The sequence below is a fragment of the Triticum aestivum genome, chromosome 6B, assembly GCF_018294505.1.
Source record: "Triticum aestivum cultivar Chinese Spring chromosome 6B, IWGSC CS RefSeq v2.1, whole genome shotgun sequence".
NCBI lineage: Eukaryota > Viridiplantae > Streptophyta > Magnoliopsida > Poales > Poaceae > Triticum > Triticum aestivum.
In genome coordinates this window covers 539132384-539153450 of record NC_057810.1, presented here as the reverse complement: position 1 = coordinate 539153450, position 21067 = coordinate 539132384, and the positions used below count along the sequence as shown (strand labels likewise).

Below are 21067 nucleotides of genomic sequence, written 5' to 3'. Positions count from 1 at the left end.
ATGCCGTGAAGTTTTCTGAGTACATGATGAATATTTTTTATAATACAAACGCTTTTTAGTAGGCGATGAACAACTTGCAAACATGACTTGAGCACAAATTTCACTTTATTTTGCTAAACTTTGATGTACTTAAATTAATTAAATATAAAAAATTAAACTAAAAGAAAAAACATAAAAGAAAAGCAAAGCGAAGGAAAAAATTCAGGAAGTTGTACGATCACAAACATGTGTCCCCAAATTAGTTGCAGGGATATTGCAAAATAAAATTAAATTAATCGCATGTGACCGCATGTTCCATTAATCGCAAACATGGTAAATACAACACACACACGCACATGAAACCGGCTAGAAGGGTCAAGAGCAAACATGTGTCCACAAAAAATGTAGAAAAACTATATAAAAAAAATAATGAAAAGTACATCCAAGTCCTTAGGCTAATTCTGAAGTCGGCATTATTACATCTAACCATCATCGGTTTCAAAGGAGAACCAAAGCTTAGGAGGGCGTTGTGAGCCGATGAAGAAGCTTGCCATTGGCAAAGCCTTGATCGATGTGGCTTGTTGACCAGGGATCATCCCCATCCTCCTCGAATCCCAAAGCATTCGTCAGTCGTCGACGTCGTCGAGGCCAAACATCAGATCCGCTGCATCAATCAGCAATGCCAAACCTGGAACCACCATTTCACTCGCCCGCCAATGACATCACTATGATAATAGATATCGACCGAACACCTAAAAACCGTCGAGTAGGAAGATCGATGGGAGACATAGCCCATCGCTTCTTCGACACAACCATGGATGTTGTCTAGACGGGATCGGAACCCGACCAATTTTTTTGGATGCGCTGCTACTGTCATCGCCAAGAACAACATCATCGAACAAACTAGCCTCACCAACCCCCGAGCCTCTCAGCACAACCGTAATGGATGCCGACAGACCAATTTATCCTAGACCTATCTAAGCGCCTGACATGGAGATCCGGGACTCGTCCAGCCTCACGTCGCTGAAGCAGCGGACGGAGGATGACGGAGCCCACGGCCTCGCAGGCGGCCGACGGTGGGATTGGATGGTGGATGCACCCTCTTCTCGCGTGTTTTTCTTCTTCTTTGAGATGAGACAACCCTCTTCTCGCGTGTGAAACCGTCAAAGGGAAGGGAACGGCTCGAGTATGTTTCACTTGACGCGCTGGCCCACCCTTCCTTGCGCGTTCCACTCCCGTCGCCGTCTCCAGAATCCCCCATCCGACCGGACGGACCCGCTGGTCGCAGCGCACACGCGCAGCGTCGCCCGCTCCCCAAATTCAAATTTCGAATCGCCCCGCAGCCCCCCTTCCAGCCCGTCCACTTTAAACCCCACCCCATTCCCCTTCCCCTCCCCCAGATCCCCAATTCCAACCCCCACCCCCGCATTCCGCCCCACCACCAAAACCCTAGCGCGCACACAACCTCTGTGTGCCGCCATGCCGCCCGCCGCGAAGAAGCCGCCGCTGAAGTCCAGCTCCTCGCACAACTCCGCCGCGGGGGATGCCGCCGGGAAGACCATCGAGGAGATGTACCAGAAGAAGACCCAGCTGGAGCACATCCTGCTGCGCCCGGACACCTACGTCGGCTCCATCGAGAAGCACACGGCGACGCTCTGGGTCTACGAGGACGGCGCCATGGTGAACCGGCCCGTCACCTACGTCCCCGGCCTCTACAAGATCTTCGACGAGATCCTCGTCAACGCCGCCGACAACAAACAGCGCGACCCCTCCATGGACTCCCTCAAGGTCGACATCGACGTCGAGGGGTGCTGCATCTCCATCTACAACAACGGGGACGGCGTGCCCGTCGAAATCCACCAGGAGGAGAAAATCTACGTGCCGGAGCTCATCTTCGGCAATCTCCTCACAAGCAGCAACTACGACGATAACGAGCGGAAGACCACCGGCGGGAGGAACGGCTACGGTGCCAAACTCGCCAACATCTTCTCCACGGAGTTCGTCATCGAGACCGCTGATGGGCGCCGACAGAAGAGGTACAAGCAGGTAAGACAATCATGGATCCCGTGAGCGTTCTACGTCTGATATTCTGGTTTCCGGGTCGGTGTTTGGGGCTGGATTAGTTAGAATTGCAGACATCTGGAGAATCGATGTGCCATGTGACCATAATGAGGTGCGGTTGGTTGTGACCACAATAGAGTTGAGAATCTGGTGATATTGGATTGCGAGACCGTACTTCTTGTTATTTTTCTTACTGTGAACGAGATTTTGATAGTAGATTGGAGCATATACGTTGTTTAATCGGGCAAACGGCTGGAAATTTTGCAGGGTTGGTTCAAAATTTCTTGTCTGTTGAACCTGGCCGCATAAGGTTTTCGTAATTATTCTATACTAAACATTAGAATATTATTTCCTTTGATAGTTTTATTATGCATTGCTCAGTATGGTTTACCATGAAGATGCACATCTAATTTAAACCGACACAAAAGACACATATTATAAACTGACTATTAGGGTTGTAGTTGGTACACTCACTATTAACTGTGGGATAGGTACACCCAGTAGGAGTATATTAACTAATGTCTCCTTTACGTTCTTTAGGCACAGTCACCTGAATCACCAAGCGCATGATACATTGTGACATTCCTCCTTGAATGCCTGTGCAGGTTTTCTCCGAGAACATGGGCAAGAAGTCGGAGCCTGAGATTAAAAAGTGCAAGCAGTCGGAGAACTGGACTAAAGTTACCTTCAAGCCTGATCTTGAAAAGTTCAAAATGACTGAGCTCGAAGCAGATGTTGTGGCACTCATGATGAAGCGAGTGGTTGACATGGCGGGCACCCTTGGCAAAACCGTGAAGGTTGAGTTGAATGGCGAGAAGGTGGCAGTAAAAAGCTTCTCGGATTACGTGCAACTGTATATCGACTCTGCTTCCAAAGAAGGAATCAAGCTTCCAAGGTTTAACATAGTTTTTTATTCACCAGTTTGAGATGTCCATGAAAATTTCTGACAACTATTTCTGATGTTCAAATTTGCCTTCTCTTCCAGAATTTACCAAAAGGTAAATGATCGCTGGGAGGTGTGTGTGAGTCTAAGTGAAGGCCAGTTCCAGCAGGTAAGTGTGGGCTAGTTTCCTGTGAAGCTTCATTGCAGTGTGCTGTTATAGTTATACCTCAGACATTCTGTTTTGATTGCAGGTCAGTTTTGTAAATGGAATTGCGACCATAAAAGGTGGAACTCACGTTGACTACGTTGCAAGCCAAATTGCCAGCCATGTGATGGGTGTTGTGAACAAGAAGAACAAGCAGGCTAACATGAAGTTGCATATAGTGAAGGGCTACCTATGGGTATTTGTTAATGCGCTCATTGACAACCCTGCATTTGACTCACAGACCAAAGAGACCTTGACGACTCGTCAAGGAAGCTTTGGGTCCACGTGCGAGCTCCCTGAAGATTTCCTTAAGAAGGGTATGTGATGAGTTAACTTTGCTATCCTTGGTTTGTCTATTGTGGCTGCAGCACTAATGGTAATGTTCACTTCTTACAACTGCAGTCTCTAGCTCGGGTGTTGTTGACAGTCTCCTTTCTTGGGCTGAGTTCAAACTAAGCAAGGAACTTAAGAAGACTGATGGAACCAAGAAGACAAGTATTGTTGGCATCCCTAAACTGGAGGATGCAAATGATGCTGGTGGGAAGAACTCTGACCAGTGCACCTTGATCCTTACTGAAGGAGATTCGGCAAAGGCTTTAGCTGTGAGTAACACAAACCTATTAAATGCCATTGTATGCAATTTCACTGTCATATTGAAGAGTTCAGCCTGTTTTCTTTGCAGATGGCTGGCATAGGTGTAGTAGGAAGGGATCACTATGGTGTGTTTCCTCTCAGGGGTAAATTATTAAATGTGAGGGAAGCAAGCCATAAGCAGTTGATGGAGAATGCGGAGATCCAAAATATAAAGAAAATATTAGGTCTGCAGCATGAAAAAAAGTATGATAGCACGAAAGGCTTGAGATATGGCCACCTCATGATAATGACAGATCAGGTTTGCCTGACAACTTCTCCAATTTATCCCAACTAGTAGAATTGAAGCTGTTTCTTGGCTTAGATTGAACTGATGACATTTCAGGACCATGATGGTTCCCACATCAAAGGGTTGCTGATCAATTTCATTCACAAAGAGTGGCCATCTCTCCTCAAAGTTCCTTCTTTCTTGGTTGAGTTCATCACTCCAATTATCAAGGTAGGCAATTCTTTTGGTCATTTGTCAGATGTATTTTTGTGTGCCTGAATATACATAGTAATCCAAATCAAATCCTAATATTTATCATCAGTTTTTTTCTAGCTCTCTCTGTCAGACCAAATAGACATTATAACCCCAGTGGAAAACATGTTTTTGTTTATTTGTCCAGGCAACCAAGGGCAAAACTGTCCGTCCATTTTACTCAATGCCAGATTATGAAGCATGGAAAGAGTCCTTAGGAGCAAGTGCAAGTTCGTGGACTATAAAGTACTACAAGGTGTGGCTTTTGCCCCTTATTCAGTTTTTGCATTGTAGTTTTGCCAAATGGTGCTGTCCCTCCCCCCCCCCCCCCCCCCCCCCCCCCCCTCCTTTCTTTTACTGGAAGGCGGTACAATGAAGATGTCTGTAGTTATGCTTGGTCTTAAAAGAGTTCTGACTGGTACAGGGGCTGGGGACCAGCACAGCTGAAGAAGGCCGGGATTACTTTGAACAAATTTCCCTTCACAAGAAGGATTTTGTCTGGGCGGATGACAAAGATGGTGAAGCTATTGAGCTAGCGTTCAGCAAGAAAAAGATCACTGAGAGGAAGGATTGGCTGACCAACTACCAGGTTAAATATTTGCATCCTTTCCCAGTTTGATAGAAATTCCTTATTTTGTATCAATAGTAACACACATACCTTATTGCAGCCTGGTACTTGTCTTGACCAACGTGAGAAACGCATCAAGTACAGTGATTTTATCAACAAAGAGCTGATACTCTTCTCGATGGCAGACCTTGAACGGTCAATACCTTCAATGGTCGACGGCTTTAAGCCAGGACAGAGGAAGATTTTGTTTTGCTCGTTCAAGAAGAATTTGGTTAAAGAATCTAAGGTTTGCGAAAGAGCTTTTGAATTTGTGTATCGGAATCATTGTGCATATTCCTAAAATTGTTACCTTTATTGGCTACAGGTGGCACAATTTATTGGCTATGTGTCAGAACACTCAGCATACCACCACGGTGAGCAGAGTCTAGCAAGCACAATTGTAGGAATGGCTCAGGATTTTGTTGGCAGCAATAATATTAATCTTTTGGAACCCCGTGGCCAATTTGGTACCAGAAATGCGGTGGGTTAGCTTTGCTGAAGCCAAGTACTAGAGGACTCTGTTTGTAATGGGTTCTCATGCTTCTTTGCTTGTTTACATTCATTTCAGGGGGGCAAAGATGCTGCTAGTGCTAGGTACATCTTCACCAGATTAAATCCTATCACCCGCTTAATTTTTCCGAAGGATGATGATGTTCTGCTGAACTATTTGAATGAAGATGGGCAGTCAATTGAACCCAGCTGGTAATATATATTATCTCTTTGAACATTCATCCTGCCAATTATGATTGCAATTGGATTTATTTTTGTGAACCTATAATATGCCATGTTATGTTCAGGTATATGCCAATCATTCCCATGGTTTTGGTCAATGGAAGTGAAGGCATTGGCACTGGATGGAGCACCTATGTCCCAAACTACAATCCAAGAGACATTATTGCTAATCTGAAAAGGTTGCTAAATGGGGAGACAATTGTACCAATGGTTCCTTGGTACAGGGGGTTCAAGGTCGGTGCGATGCTTTTACTAGCGTAATATTTCTGTTAGACTGAGTTTGGCTGCTTAATTCTGCAATTGATATTTATGCAATTTTTTTGTTCGTCACCTGACAGGGCTCTTTGAAGGAGACAAGTACAAAGGCAACTGGTGTGACATATACCATCACTGGTGTTATAGAGGAAGTTGCTGACACCAAGCTTAAAATTACTGAGCTTCCCGTCCGCCGCTGGACTACAGATTACAAAGAATTTCTTGAATCCATGTGTCCTATTCCTATAAAGGAAAAGGAAAAGAGCAAGGACAAGAACAAGGAAAAGAAGAAGGAAAAGGACAAGGACAAGGACAAGGAAAAGGAAAAGAGCAAGGAACCACCGTTGTTGGAGGTACTTAATACTGCAAATAGTTTATTCTCTTGGGTTTCAGATGTTTTGACTTTCTTGCACTTCAACCAATTTACAGGAAATAAGGTCGCAGTGTGATCATGCGGATGTGGAATTTGAGCTTATACTGACTGAGCAAAACATGAATATAGCTAAGCAAGAAGGCCTTGAGAAGAAATTCAAGCTGACTACCACAATAGGAACAACAAACATGCACTTGTTTGACTCACATGGTAAAATCAAAAAATATGACAACCCAGAGGATGGTGAGTATCTCTAACATGGACCTGTATTATAGCAACAAATTCTTTTACTTGTGGTTTTGGCACTGACATTATGTTTACTTTTCAGTACTTCAAGAGTTCTTCGATTTGAGGTTTAAATTCTATATCAAACGGAAGGTACATGTTGACCTTTTCCTTTAGTTGTTCCTCTGCAAACTACTAAATTATTATCTAACCAATGTATGCTGTGCAGAAAGTAATGTTGGAAAACATGGGGCAAGAGTTGCTGAAGTATCAGAACAAAGTTAGGTTTATTCTTGCTGTTACTTCTGGGGAAATCATAGTCAATAACAGGAAGAGGGCAGACCTATTCCAGGAGCTGCAGAAGAAGAACTATACACCTTTCCCAAAGAAAAAACCCACGTCCGGGCCAGTTGCTGTAGGATCTACAGAAGCAGATGAAGATAATGATGAGAGTCCTGCTGAAGCTGCAGCAAGTGATTATGAGTATCTTCTTGCAATGTCAATTGGTACCTTGACTATGGAGAAGGTGAAGGAGCTCATTGCGCAGCAGAATAAGGTAGAGGCTGATCTTGAAATCCTGCGTAACACAGAGCCAAAAACTCTTTGGCTGAGAGACCTTGACGCTCTTGAGAAGGAACTGGATGTAAGCAGTGTTTCTTTCTGTTGTTATGTATTTTTTCTCTTGAGCAGGTTTTGCTTGATGTTATGTGTTTTACTGCTCTTCTCACATTGATTTTGATACAGGTGCTTGATGCAAAACTTGAAGCTGAACAGAACGACAGATCACGCAAGCGCGCCAAAAATTCTGAAAAGGCGAGGGACCCTAAGCCAGCAACCAAGAAACAGCCTAAGAAGGCTACAGCCAAATCGCAGAAGGTACAGACTAACACAAGTGATGCGTTTCTTGAGTTGCAGAGGACTAGGGTAGTACTTGTTGCTCTTTACTGATAAAACCATCAAACTTTTCTAGGCTGGGAGTGATGATGATGTTGATTATAAAGGAGACATTCTGAAACCTGCTGCACAAAAGAAGAAACCACCACCCAAGAAGGTTGGGTCCTCAATCAAGCCTTTTCTTATTGCGTGTGTCATGGTTTATTTGTAGCTTTAACAAGTCAATCTAACAATTTCATAGGCAAGTGCACCGGTGAAAGATGAGGTGAAAGATGAAGAGGACGAAGTGGCTGAGCTGAAAGACCGCCTGGCTGCTTATAATATTCATAGTGACAACTCTCCAGAACCCAGTGGTAATGGCCATTGATATAATGTTGTGTTTGTGAACATAAAATATCCATCTCTTGGAAGTTTAAGCTGATGGTGTAACCACTTGTGCAGCCATGGAAACAGAAGAACATCAGGAAGGAAAGAAAGGGAGGAACGGACCAAGCAAAAGAGGCGCAGCAAAGAAGGCTATGTCATCCTTAGCTGAGATTTCTGATGAAGACATTGCAGAGCCCCACCATGAGAGCGAGGATGGTGGGTCTTCCATGGAAGTTGAGAAGAAAACTAAAGGAAGAAAGCCTGCCGCTGAGAAGCCGAAGACTACCATCAGGAAGAGGGCGCCAACTCAGAGCAAAGGGATGAGGCAGAAAGTGATGGAAGAAATATTCAAGCCTACTGATGACAGTACCCTCAGTGCTCCTTCTCCTGAGAAGAAGGTGCGAAGGATCAGAGACTCCCCCTTCAACAAGAAGAGCGGCTCGGTTCTGCACAGAATGGCGAGCTCTTCAACAGGGACAGAAGATGCTGAGGCTCCTCCCTCCGGCAGCTCTGCTGAGACAGTTGTACCGAGAAGGACAACAAGGGAGAGGAAGGCGGCAGTAGTCTACGTCGCTTCTGAAAGCGAAGATGATGAGTCTGAGGATGAAGATGTGTCAGAGCCAAGTGACGATGATGACTTCTCCGAAGATGACTAGACTCCTTGGCTCAACTGTCCAAACATTGCGTGTGGTGCAGTGACTCTAGTGTCTTGAGACATTTGGTTAGCTAATCTGATATATTGGTGCTTTGCTCAGGTGCATCTCTTGTGCGTCCAATGTTATGTTAGGTTGCTGAGACATTCTGTGAGCTAATCGGTTTGAGACTTGTGCCTATCACCATTTCTTGTTCTAATATGCTGAGACAAGTGAACGTGGACATCCTGGGATTTTAATGTCACTAGTGATGCTTTATGTTTGTGTCGTGTCAGTAAATTGGGTTCTATACTCAGCATATTGTGCATCCATTGAGGTTGAATCCAGTTTACATAGAGTTTCTGTATTCTGTTCATACAGTATCAGTTCTATGCTCAGTATTTCTGTATGCTTTGAAGCTATTGGATTTTATTTACATGCTATTGCTGGCTTGATTTGGACAGCAGCTATATCTTGGCTGTCATTTAGTTCAGCTATTTAAACCAGGGTGCCGATGCAAGCAGATTCTTAGTCTAGTAGAGTGTTTGGATGCAAGATTGGATGTTCAGGTGTCATATCCAGCTATGTGCACAATTTCTGTGAACTGAAGTTATTGGTGAATGGTGTCATGCTCCCGCTCCTGGATACCAAGTTAAGGTCAATTTATCCTCCTTTGAAACTAAATACAAGGATAAGCTCAGTTTATCAAAAACAAATCAGACAACAATCTGAGATGCAGTCGTTTTTGGATTGCCCCTGATATTCTTCCATGCCTGTTAAGGGCTAGTAGCCTAGTACTCCCGATCACTTGTCCACCAATTTTTCCAATGATGGCATCTAGGGTGAAAATCAAACATAGATCAGATAATATGGGTGTTGTTGGGTTTTGGTAAGATAAACCTACAGGAATTAGTTGTACCAACCCGCTCGCGGAGACAATATCTCTAGTTGCATAAAGTTTACCAAAAAGGGCTAGGTAAAATTCATCTGTCTGCAAATAAAAATTATATCGGGCATTAGTAACTGGTATGCTTGAAATGGGTGAGGTGCTGTCTATGAGTTATATCAAAGCTAATCTTGCTTGATTTATTATGCAGGTCTATCCTGTAGCTACCACTGCTTCTCTCTGCTTGCTCCACAATTGCTATTTTCTGTCTAGAAGCATTCTAAAAAAAGACCACTTTATGTTGATAAAGGTTCTATTGCAAGTATCAAGGAAATTTGATGTTGCGCAAAAAGAGGTTCCTCCAAAATCAGATCGTTTTAGGGCCTTAAACGTAAGATGTAAAAACATCATGCTAGCACCTTCAATGTTTGTACCGACCAACAAGTATTATTGCTGCCTAATTTGAACGCCAACAGTAGCACCAAGAATCTAAGAGATCCATCTGTTTATTTTTGAGTTAAAAAATGGGCACTATGTTAATTCCTCCTTGGCTAAAGAAGTGTGGTCAGTAAAAGAATTTGTCCGAACTTCAGCTTTTGAGGGTTTCAAATCTTTGTGAAAGCCTTTGAACGTGTGATTACTCTTCTTTTTTAGCATTTGAGCCAGTGGCGGTGCCAGGGGTGTTTTGTGTAGTCAGTTGACTACACAGGATTAAGACAAAAACAGTAGAAATCGTCCAAAAAATAATGTAGAATTAATCTAAATACAACTACTTGACATCACAATTTTGAATTGACATCACAACTTTGAACTCCTGGCTTCGCCACTGATTTGAGCGTGTGATTACTCATACGGTTTCTTCCACGTTGATGTCGATCGGACGGGCCAGCGTCAGACTCCATCCATACATCTGGTGCATGGGCTTCCAGTCCAACCCATAAAAACAGCCCGGTTGGTACCAACAGACCCATACACGCTGTCCTTCCCGGAAACCGCAAGAAACACCAGGCAAGGCATACTTTCTTTCGTTTAGTACCACATCGCCCGGCCAAGGAGGTAGCAGAGGCAGCGCAACGCCGCAACCTATATAAGGAGGCATAGGGCAACCTTGAAACATACTTACCTGGGTGGGGTCTATGGCTGATCAAGAAGAGTCATGGCCTATGCTAGTGGCCCACATTGCACTTTGTGGGTGCGTTGGCTTACCATCTTCCCTTTGAGGAAGAGTGGACGTCATAATTTGTGACAGAGGGGGTACGCGTTCGCGCGGCCCCTGCCAAATATCAATTCAAAGTTTTAGTCTTTGTGATTTACAGTACTTGGGCCAAATGTGTTTAATGTTCGCACGTTCTGTTTGGGAGTTAGATCCTTGGTCTGGGAATTCCCTATTCACCGCTCTCTGCGGCAAACAGACGCTCCTGAACCGGATTTCTTTCATTTCTGTTTTTTATTTATTTATTTTTTCCTTTTCTCTCCCTGTTTCCTTTTTCTGTTTATTTTCTTACTTGTTTCTTTTTTCTCTGATTTTCTTTTCTTTTCATTTTCATTTTCTTTTTCAAAAATGTTTGCATTTTACAAATTTTGTTCATTTTACAGAAAATGTTCGTGTTTTCAAATTTTGTTCATAACTTGCAAAAATTGTTCGCTTTGTTTCAAAAAATGTTCATAATTTCATGAAATGTCGCATTTTAAATATTTGTTCAAAAATTCAAAAAATGTTCGTGGTTCAAAACTTTGTTCAGAATTTCATAATTTGTTCGCAACTTCAAAAAAGTTTCATGTTTTTCAAAATCATTTTCTGCAGTTTCAATTTTTTTGTTCGCCTAGGCAAAAAAATGTTCCTGTTTTCAAATTTTTGTTCAGAAATTTTATAAATTTTTAGAATTTTAAAAAGTGTTCATCTTTTCAAATTTTGTTCACAAACTAAAAAATGTTCGGTTTAAGAGATATGTTTCCGCTTTCAAAATTTGCCCAGGAATTTTAAAAAATGTTCCCATTTTTGAAAATTGTTCAAAACAAATTCAGTAAAATGTGCACACTCTCACTTTTGAGTTTCGAAATTGTTCAGTTTCAAATTTCTGTTCACAAATTTCAAAAAATGTTGGGGCGGTTCAAAACATGTTCCCGTTTTCAAAAAATTGTTCGCAATTTTAAAAAATGTGTACGTTTTAATTTTTTCAGGTGTTTCGAAATTGTTCAGTATCAAATTTTTGTTCATAAATTTCAAAAAATGTTCGGGAGGTTCAAAACATGTTCCCGCTTTCAAATTTTGTTCACAAATTTGGAAAATGCGCATGTTTTCATTTTTTCAGGAGTTTTGAAATTGTTCAGTTTCAACTTTTTGTTCACAAATTTTTTAAAAAATTGGGCAGTTCAAAAATATTCTCGTTTCCAAAAATTGTTCTCAATTTTGAAAAATGTGCATGTTTTCATTTTTTCAGGAGATTTGAAAATTGTTCAGTTTAAAATTTTCAGAAAATGTTCTTGTTTTCACATTTTTCAAATATGTTCGCGTTTTCAATTTCTGCCTTGGAATTTAAAAAAGTTCCCGTTTCAAAAAAAATATATCCTGATTTTTGCAAACATTTCGTTTTTTTTTTTGCAAATCAGCAATTTGCTTGTGTGTCGCAGATCCCTTCGTTTTTTTTAATAAAAATGCTTTTGAAATTCAAGATATATATTTTGGACTGCGCTGTGTGTTTGGTTCTTTAAGCTTGGCGCTGCTAAAGAATCATTAACTACTAATAGCTCAACTGGTAGTACCACCTTTCGTATAGTGTAAGGCCCTCTGTTCGAATCCCTGCAACCGTGGTATTGTCCCTTTAGACAGAAGGGAAGCGAACAGAAACACTGAGTTCTCGCTCGCTCGCTCGTGAAACAGAAGAGACAGAAAACGGCCCAACAAGCCCGCCAAGTGGAGGCTCTGTAGCATTAGCCATGTGCAAATTGTTTATTTACTGAACTTTTTAGGCTTTGTGCAATGGTCTGATGCAAGTTTGGATATCCGGGTGTCATACTCCACGGAAGATATTCAAGCATAAGTAGGTGACTGATTGAACTTTTGTGGTGCATGATTTCTGTCAGTTCAAGTTATTGTTGAACACTGTCATACTTCTGGATACCAGGAATCCAGGATAATGTCAATTCATCCTCCTTTGAATATAGACACCAGGATATGGTCAATTTATCCAGAATAATTCAGATCTGAGATGCATCCCTTTTTTTGTTGTCCTGATTCCATGCATGTTTATGGGTAGCAGTCCCGTTCACCAACTTGTTCGCCAACTTTTCCAATGATGGTATCTTGGGTCAAAATCAACACAGGTCAGATAATATGGGTGTGGTTGGGTTTTAGCAAGATAAACATACATGAATTAGTTGTACCTACCCGTTCGCGGAAACAAGACTTAGTAGTTGCATAAAGTATACCAAAAAAGACACGGCAAAATTCATATCTGTCTGCAAATTGATTGTATGATTGGCTCTGATTGCGTCAAGCAAGCTACAAACTCAAAAGAAAATTTGCTTACAACTGAGATGCTGATGACTGCGCAGAACAGAAGCAGAATTTTGGTTAAACAAACATTTCCACTCATCATATTATTTAAATCTGAAGTTACTGTAGATAGTTTTCTGTTTGGAGGATGTGTTTTCTGTTTTTGACAATCATTTTGTCGAACGGTACTTTTTAATCTTTTCTTTGTACCAGCTGAGATTTTTCTTTTCTTTTCTTATTAACATGATCTGGTCAGTTCTCCTACATCATCTGGTCATTTCTTTAAATTCTGTAGATCAAGCACTACCAAAGTTTCTTTGAATTACAGCAACGAGACTTACCCCTGAAAACTTTTAGCCCATCTAACTGATCAGGTGCTTTTTAAAACTTCATGCAAGTTGTTTGAAACTGATTTGTTACAAATAACTCAAATTCAGTATGTGCTGTGTCACTAGAACTACCGCGTCACAAACAGGAACATACATTTTCTTATGCTGAATACTGTGATCTGGTCACAAATCTGTTTTTTCTAAGTATCACTTTATTCAAATTCATGCTTATGGTTTCGCTATCTAATAGTACTACAACAAGATACGATGGTACACTGAATTTGACTGTTTACGTGTTCAGCCAGTACAGAACCTGAATGAATCATACTAACACAAATTTCTGAGATGGATCTGTGTCACATCGCCTTCGAGCCAACTTGTGGATTCGAGAATCCACAACGTATTCAACTATGGGCACGAAGCCATCTTGTTTGGCACTGATTGTTATTCTAGAGCCAAGTGCTTAAGTCGTTTTTTATATGTAGACGTGAACATGATGTGAAGCTGATGTGTGTGTATGGTGGTATATATTATACGTACCAACTATTGAGAACAATTGTCTAGGTCATCAATACTCTTTTTATGTCTTCTTTTTTTTCACTTCTGAGGCAATTACATGTACCATATCTTTTTAGGGCCATATAAATCGTAAGATGTCAAAACATCATGCTAGCACCTTCATTGTTAGTACCGACCAACAAGTATTGTCGGTGCCTAATTTGAACGCCATTGTTCTTTTGCTACAAACAGTAGCAGCAAGAATCATAGAAACCCATCTGTTTATTTTTTTAGTTAAAAAAAGGGCACCATGTTTATACCTCCTTGGCTAAAGAAGCGTGGTCAGTAAAAGAATTTGTGCAAACTTCAGCTTCTGAGGGTTTGTGCTAAAAAAGTGTGGTCAAATATTTGTGAAAGGATGCCTTTGCATGTGTGATTACTCGCATGGTTTCTTCGACGTTGATGATGACGATCCATTGACGGGCTTCCAGTCCAACCCATACAAAGTAGCCCTGTTACCAACAGGCCTATACACGGTGTCCTATTCTCGAGTTCCTCGTCCCGGAAAGCCGCAGCAAACACCAGGCGAGGCATACTTTCTTTCGTTTAGTACCACATCGCCCGTGGAAGGAGGTAGCAGAGGCAGCGCATCCTATATTAGCAGGGCATTGGGCAACCTTTAAACTTACTTACCTGGACGAGGTCTATGGCTGATCAAGAAGAGCCATGGCCTAGGCTAGTGGCCCACATTGCACTTTGTGGGTGCGCTGGCTTACCATCTCCCCTTTGAGGGAGAGTGGACGTCATAATTTGTGATAGAGGGGGTACGCGTTCGCGCGGCCCCTGCCAAATATCAATACTAAGTTTTGGTCCTTCTGTTTTGTGGTTTTGCTCTTCAGTTTTAACTCTGAATTTTCTGAAATCGTTTGCGGCCTTGGGTTGGGCTTGCTTCTATTTTTTGTCTTGTATTGGGGCATAGTGTCAGTTTAAGGTTTGCATCTTCTGTTTCAGAGTTTGATCTTGGTTTGTGCGAGAGTGACCTTTTTCCTATAAAAAAGTTGAGTGACCTTGGGTTTGTTTCTATCATGTGCTCTGTATTTCCATTACCCACTTAAGTCTGAACTTGCTGAACTGCACTAAGAGCATACTGGCAAGGAGATGGGAGATGAGAGAGGTGAAATTGCTGATAGCCTAAACTTTTTTTTTTCTTTTCTTAAAATAGCCTGTACAAAATTTAACTGCATGGCGTCAATATCTGAAGTCTGAAGAACAACCACAGTTCACATCAGATTGCTTACTAGAAAGAACAACCTGGCACTGAAAGTTGACAGCTAAGGTTTCTTCTGTTCAACATACTGCTTCTTTTTGTAACACGTGTTTCTTTTCATGCAGAGTGAGTTTTTTTTTCCTTTGTGAAAGTGACAGGTTTTGATCGAGACGATTTGTCAAATGTCAGGAGAGAAATTTTGAACTAGTTTGACTGTAAATGCACTTTCTGTACTTTTCCTGGTTTCTTATCCGAAGAAGATTATGCCGTGCAAGCTGCAAAATCTGAATAATAACGACAGGATGCATTTCACAAAGTTCTGTAAAGAGACGAGCCCAAAATCCCCCGGCGCGGCGCAGCAGCTGCGACGGCAACGACAATCACCTTCGATCTGCAAAGGTGTTAGCATAAATAGGGAGCTTCATTCAGTACTTAACCGTAGTATTAGCCATGTGCAAATTGTTTAGTTACTGAACTTTTTAGGCTAGTATGGATATAAAGGTGTCATATTCCTTCACAACTCAGATTATAAATATGTATGTGCGGTAGTCCATGGAAACAAATTCAAGCATAAGTAGGTGACTGATTGAACGTTTGTGGTGCATTGTTTCTGCCAGCCGAAGTGATTGGTGAACACTGTGTCATACTTCTGGATACCAAGATAAGGTCAACAGATCCTCCTTTGATTATAAATACCAGGATAAGGTCAATTTATCCAAAATAAATCAGACAACAAATCTGAGATGCACTTGTTTTCTTATTGTCCTGATGTTCTTCCATGCATGTTTATGGCTAGTAATCCCTTTCATCAACTTACCCACCAACTTTTCCAATGATGGTATCTCGGGTCAAAATCAACACAGGTCAGATAATATGGTTGTGGTTGGGTTTTAGTAAGATAAACATACATGAATTAGTTGTACCTACCCGTTCGCGGAAACAAGACTTGGTAGTTGCATAAAGTATACCAAAAAAGACTCGGTAAAATTCATATCTGGCTGCAAATTGATTGTATGATTGGCTCCGGTTGCGTCAAGCAAGTTACAAACTCGAAAGAAAATTTGCTTACAACTGAGATGCTGATGACTGCGCAGAACAGAAGGAAGGGAGAGACAAGAAACTGTCAATAAACCTGGTTTAGTTCACATCAGAGTTGCGTAGCTGTATTCCTCTTGTAGATTAAATATAGCTCAGTTTTGGGACCTCTCAACAACCACAAAACGGGAACGATCCTGTGATCAGAATTCCAAGTTCCTCGTAAACATGCAAGCGTTCAGTCTAGTCATTAGATTTAGAAGAGGAGACCAGGAATTAATCATGCGTTGACAGGAAGCAATTTTCACCATTCAACACATTCATTCATTACATGTCTGATGTCTCTCGTGGCACGTGTTCTTTGTTTTCATAGAGAGGATTATGAAGAATGGACACAAGAACTGTAGTGGTAAGCATGAGGCGTCCAAGCTTTGCAGCTTTTCCATCTCACGTCCGAATTTGTCGAGCGGTTCATCGCTGATTCGCTGTAGGAAACCAGTAGAGCATTCCTAGGTACTCCCTCCGTCCTTTAAAGAGTGTACTTCCAACTTTCTTGGAAAGTCAAACTTTTTTATATTTGACCGTGTTTATATAATAATACATCAACATTTATGCCATCAAATTAGTAGCATTAGATTCGTGATAAAATATACTTTCATCATATACCTATTTGATTTCACAAACATTGATATATTTTTGCACAAACTCGGTCAAACTTTGAAATAGTTTGGCCCTCCAACAAAGTTGGAAGTACACTCTTTAAAGGACGGAGGGAGTAGATGAACTATCGACTTTCTTGTTCTTACCTACTTTTGTGATCGTCCTCACGATTAACTTGAGGACATATATGTGCCTTTTTATAGGGCGTTTTTATAGGGCGTTGAAACAGCTGGATGCATTACATATTCCGTGGACATCTTCAGAAATGACGCGCTACGTTTAGTACGTAATCCTAGCCACGCATGCTAACAAGAAATGACAGTGCTTCTTTAGTTTAAAAGAATGGGAGATAAGGGGGTCAATATCACAAAGAAGAGGTGAGAAGACCAGACAGTTTCAGTGTAGTAGAACCGTACGGTGTAGTGAAAGTGCAAGCAGATTAGCACCTGTCCTGTCTCCAACTCCGACGAGCAGGGACACCATCAGATTCAGTATATTTATAATGAATATATTTTTACTACATTCTTTGCAGCGTAGTACTAGATAAAAGTCACTGCCCTTGGCAAGAAACGAATAAAGAGGAGGATAAGAACTTCCGTGCGTGGCGGCATAGAATCCTGACGCTAGACTGAGGTTCTTCAGAGTTCAGAGTTGAGAGGTTTTCGCAGCCTGGAAGTTCGTCGTCAATCTGAATGTGGTGGAGAGTCTTCTGGGTAAAGTGGAAGCAAAAAGGCAAAACGAGAGCGTCTGGATGGAGTAAGAAGAGCTAACTTCTTCCGTCTCCCTGCGTGTAAATTGCACACTTTTTTTGTAACTTCCCTGCCTACAAATTGCACAATTCATTGAGCTGCTGCAGGTGCTGAGCCTGCCGGCAAGTGCGTATGACTTCAGAGCAGAGGACTGTGCACGGACAACCCGTTCAAATACATTGGCGCAGTCTTCAGCACACATTGATTGACTGACATTTGGTCCTTAGAACAGAAGAACCTATCGATTTGCATCATCCTCCTAATCAAGGAAGGAACAGTTCTGAAGCTCACCTGGAAACTGAATGAATGAAAAGGGGAAATAAACTATAGGGGATCACTCAGTCGTGGCGGTATTCGGCGACAAGTTTGACCTGTCATCGTTCTCCGTTGGACACTTTGACAGAATCTACACACCTCCTATCCGATCTCAGTTCTCAGCCTCTGCTCCTCCTCTTGGCACCTACCGTGCCACGGATGATGACATCGACCCGGTTGGTACCAACAGGCCCGTACACAGTGCCCCGTTCGAACTCCTCGTCCTGGAAAGCCGCACCGCAGCGAGCACCAGCCGAGGCATACTTTCGTTTCGTTTAGTACCACATCGCCTGTCGAGGGAGGTAGCAGAGGCAGCGCATCCTATATTAGGAGGGCATTGGGCAACCTTGAAACTTACTTACCTGGACGGGGTCTATGGCTGATCAATAAGAGTCATGGCCTAGGCTAGTGACCCGCATTGCACTTTGTGGATGCGTTGGCCTACCATCTCCCTTTGAAGGAGAGTGGACGTCATAATTTGTGGTAGAGGGGGTACGCGTTCGCGCGGCCCCTACCAAGTATCAATTTCGAAATTTGGGTCCTTTTCATTTGCAATTTGTTTCTTATATTATTCTAGAAACTTTGAAGTCTTTGAAATTGTGCGTTTTCTCTCCTGTCTGTTTTGGACTGGGCCAAGTTTCAGTTCGAATTTTGCACCTAGTTTGATCCTTAGTACTCACCCAAGTCTTTACTTGCTGAACTGCACCAAGAGCAAATTTGATTGCATGGCGTCAATATCTGGAGTCTAAAAGCAACTACAGTTCACAACACATCCCTTACTAGAAAGAAAAACCAGGCACCGTATGTTGACAGCAAAGATTTCTTCTGTTCAACATTCTGCTTCTATTAGTTGCACGTGTTCCTTTTCATGCAGAATGCACTTTTTTGCCCTTTCTGAAAGAGACAGGTTTAGATTGAGACGATTCGTCAAACAATGTGGAGAAATTTAGAACTAGCTTGACTGCAAATGTGCTTTGTGCTTTTTTCCTGGTTTCTTATCCGAAGAAGATTAGGCTGTGCAAGCTGCAAGAACTGAATATTAAGGATTCCATGTATCCAGATGATGACTGATGACTAGAGCTTCTTCACTCTTCAGTAGTACTTTAACCATGCATGGAACTAGCCACGTCCAAATTGTTTATTTACTGAACTTTTTTATGCTTGTACACTGTTGCGATACCAGCATGTATATCCAGGTGTCATGTTCCATCGCTTCCTTCAAAACTCAATTGACAAATATGTATGTGCAGTACTCTAGGGAAAGAAATTCAAGCATAAGTAGGTGACTAATTGAACGTGTGTCGTCCATGATTTCCGTCAGCTCAAGTTATTGGTGAACACTATGTCATACTCATGGATAACAAGATAAGGTTAATTTATCCGAGAGCGGCGTTTTGGCTCCTAGGTGCATATGTACCCATTATCGAAATACACATTTCGAAAAGTTGAAAAATTCGGAACAAAAATCCCACATGTATATCTGGACATTTTATGTGCGTTCACAAGGTTTCGGTGAAAAACGACGTTTTTTGTGGCTTGTGTAAAAAAGATAAAGAAATGCCTCGTGAATAGTTAGAATGAAGCATCAGAAATTGTCTTTTTTACATAAGTCAAAAAAAACGTCGTTTTTCACTGAAACCTTGTGCACGCACATAAAATGTCCGGATATACACGCAGGATTTTTGTTTCGAATTTTTTAACTTTTCGAAATGTGTATTTCGACAATGGATGCATATGCACCTAGGAGCCAAAGGCAATTACCGAATTTATCCTCCTTTGAATCTACATACCAGGACAAGGTCGGTTTGTCCAAAATAAATCGACAACGATATGAGATGCATCCATTTTTTATGGTCCCTGATATTCTTCCATGCATCTTTATGGCTAGCACTCCGGTTCACCAACTTGTCCACCAAATTTTCCAAATCTTGGGTCAAAATCAATCACAGGTCAGATAATATGGGTGTGGTTGGATTTTTGGTAAGATAAACGTACAGGAATTAGTTGTACCAAACCGTTCGCGGAAACACACCAGTATACCAAACAGGACTAGGTAAAATTCACATCTATCTGCAAATTGATTTTATGATTGGCTCTGATTGCTTCAAGCAGGCTACAAACTCAAAAGAAAATTTACTTACAACTAAGATGTTACTGATAACTTTTTTTTTCAAAAAGGGGGGCTCCCCGGCCTCTGCATCAAAACGATGCATACGGCCATCTTATTAAAAAAAAGGCAAAAGTGCCAACAAGGTTCCACAGTCTCCAGCTAAACCAAAAGGAAAAAAGAGAAATGCAGCTCACACAGAGCTCCAAGCGGCTAGATATACAGACTAGCCCAAAACAGATGCCACAACCGGCTGGCTAACAATAGATAGGGAAACTAATTGCCTATCCTATTACATGACCGCCATCCAAACCGGTTGAAGATATCCCGAGCGACCATCTCCCAATGGATAGATCCAGTAACCAAATGCTCCCTGGCCTCCATCGGAGTGAGTAGCGACCATGAACGGATCAGTGCCGTAGCTCGGAAAATAACCTGCAAAAAATGAATCCGTGATGTTCTGTTAAAAACCAAATCATTTCTGCAATTCCAGATAGTCCATAACAAAGCGCAAACTCCAACCCGAATATGTCTTGTGAGAACAGGCCCAACCCCATGAAGCCATGTCCCAAATAAAGCAAAGACAGAAGTCGGTGGAGGAAGATTAAAAGCAATATGAATCGTCCGCCAAAGAACTCTAGCCAACGGGCAATCAAAAAATAAATGCTTAATCGTCTCATCCCGATCACAGAAACTACACCTAGTAGGACCTGTCCAATTGCGTTTAATCAAGTTGTCCTTTGTTAAAATAACTTGTTTATGGACAAACCACATAAACACTTTTATTTTTAAAGGCACCTTGATAGCCCAAACAAACTTAGAAGTTGGAATATCAGTCGAATTAATAACATCAATATACATTGATTTAACTGTAAATACTCCAGATCTAGTCAACTTCCAACGCAATACATCGGGTCGGTGAGAAAGTTGAACCTCCATTAGTCTCCTTACTAGATGAAGCCATTCTTCCCAACGATTGCCCGCTAGAGACCGTCGAAACTGAATATTAAGGGGGATAGATTGGAATATCGTTGCCACGAACACCTCACGTCGTTGAGCAATCCGATATAAAGACGGATATTGAATGGCTAAAGGTGATTCACCAAGCCAAGTATCCTCCCAGAAACGGGTACTTGTACCGTTTCCAATAACAAATCTCGTCCTATTGAACATAGATTGTTTGACTTTCATTAGTCCTTTCCAGAAAGGCGAATCAGTCGGCCTGACTGCGACCTGGGACAATGTTTTAGTTTGGAGGTACTTGTTACGAAGGATCTGTGCCCACATGGCCTCAGTCCCGGCGGACAACTTCCACAACCACTTACTAAGAAGACATCTGTTCTTGACTTCAAGATTTTCAATACCGAGACCCCCTTGGTCTTTCGGTCTACAGATGATGTCC

General features: G+C 41.9%; 1 protein-coding gene and 3 non-coding genes across 4 annotated transcripts; all 4 read left to right on the top strand.

Annotated features, from left to right (window-relative positions):
• Positions 1–1369: 1369 nt before the first annotated feature.
• Positions 1370–8618, top strand: LOC123137878 (DNA topoisomerase 2). Its single transcript, XM_044557731.1, has 21 exons — positions 1370–2025; positions 2646–2935; positions 3026–3092; positions 3175–3445; positions 3531–3730; positions 3811–4020; positions 4105–4218; positions 4388–4495; positions 4664–4828; positions 4908–5093; positions 5172–5327; positions 5415–5548; positions 5644–5812; positions 5917–6186; positions 6263–6449; positions 6535–6584; positions 6661–7074; positions 7176–7307; positions 7402–7482; positions 7567–7678; positions 7767–8618. The coding sequence occupies exons 1-21, from the start codon at positions 1459–1461 to the stop codon at positions 8345–8347; spliced, it is 4464 nt and encodes a 1487-aa protein (XP_044413666.1). The 5' UTR covers positions 1370–1458; the 3' UTR covers positions 8348–8618.
• Positions 8619–10324: 1706 nt separating this feature from the next.
• On the top strand, positions 10325–10486 carry LOC123140193 (U1 spliceosomal RNA). Its single transcript, XR_006469846.1, has one exon. It is a non-coding gene; the product is annotated as a U1 spliceosomal RNA (small nuclear RNA).
• Positions 10487–14217: 3731 nt separating this feature from the next.
• LOC123140181 (U1 spliceosomal RNA) lies at positions 14218–14379 on the top strand. Its single transcript, XR_006469835.1, has one exon. It is a non-coding gene; the product is annotated as a U1 spliceosomal RNA (small nuclear RNA).
• Positions 14380–17912: 3533 nt separating this feature from the next.
• LOC123140198 (U1 spliceosomal RNA) lies at positions 17913–18073 on the top strand. Its single transcript, XR_006469851.1, has one exon. It is a non-coding gene; the product is annotated as a U1 spliceosomal RNA (small nuclear RNA).
• The last annotated feature ends 2994 nt before the right edge of the window (positions 18074–21067 follow it).

Bases quoted from the DNA above. Each gene is read 5' to 3' on its own strand.
- LOC123137878 (XM_044557731.1), top strand. From the start codon at position 1,459: ATGCCGCCCGCCGCGAAGAAGCCGCCGCTGAAGTCCAGCTCCTCGCAC. The intron at 3,093-3,174 runs GTAAGTGTGGGC...TTTTGATTGCAG, and splicing joins GTGAAGGCCAGTTCCAGCAG to GTCAGTTTTGTAAATGGAAT. The intron at 4,021-4,104 runs GTTTGCCTGACA...ATGACATTTCAG, and splicing joins TCATGATAATGACAGATCAG to GACCATGATGGTTCCCACAT.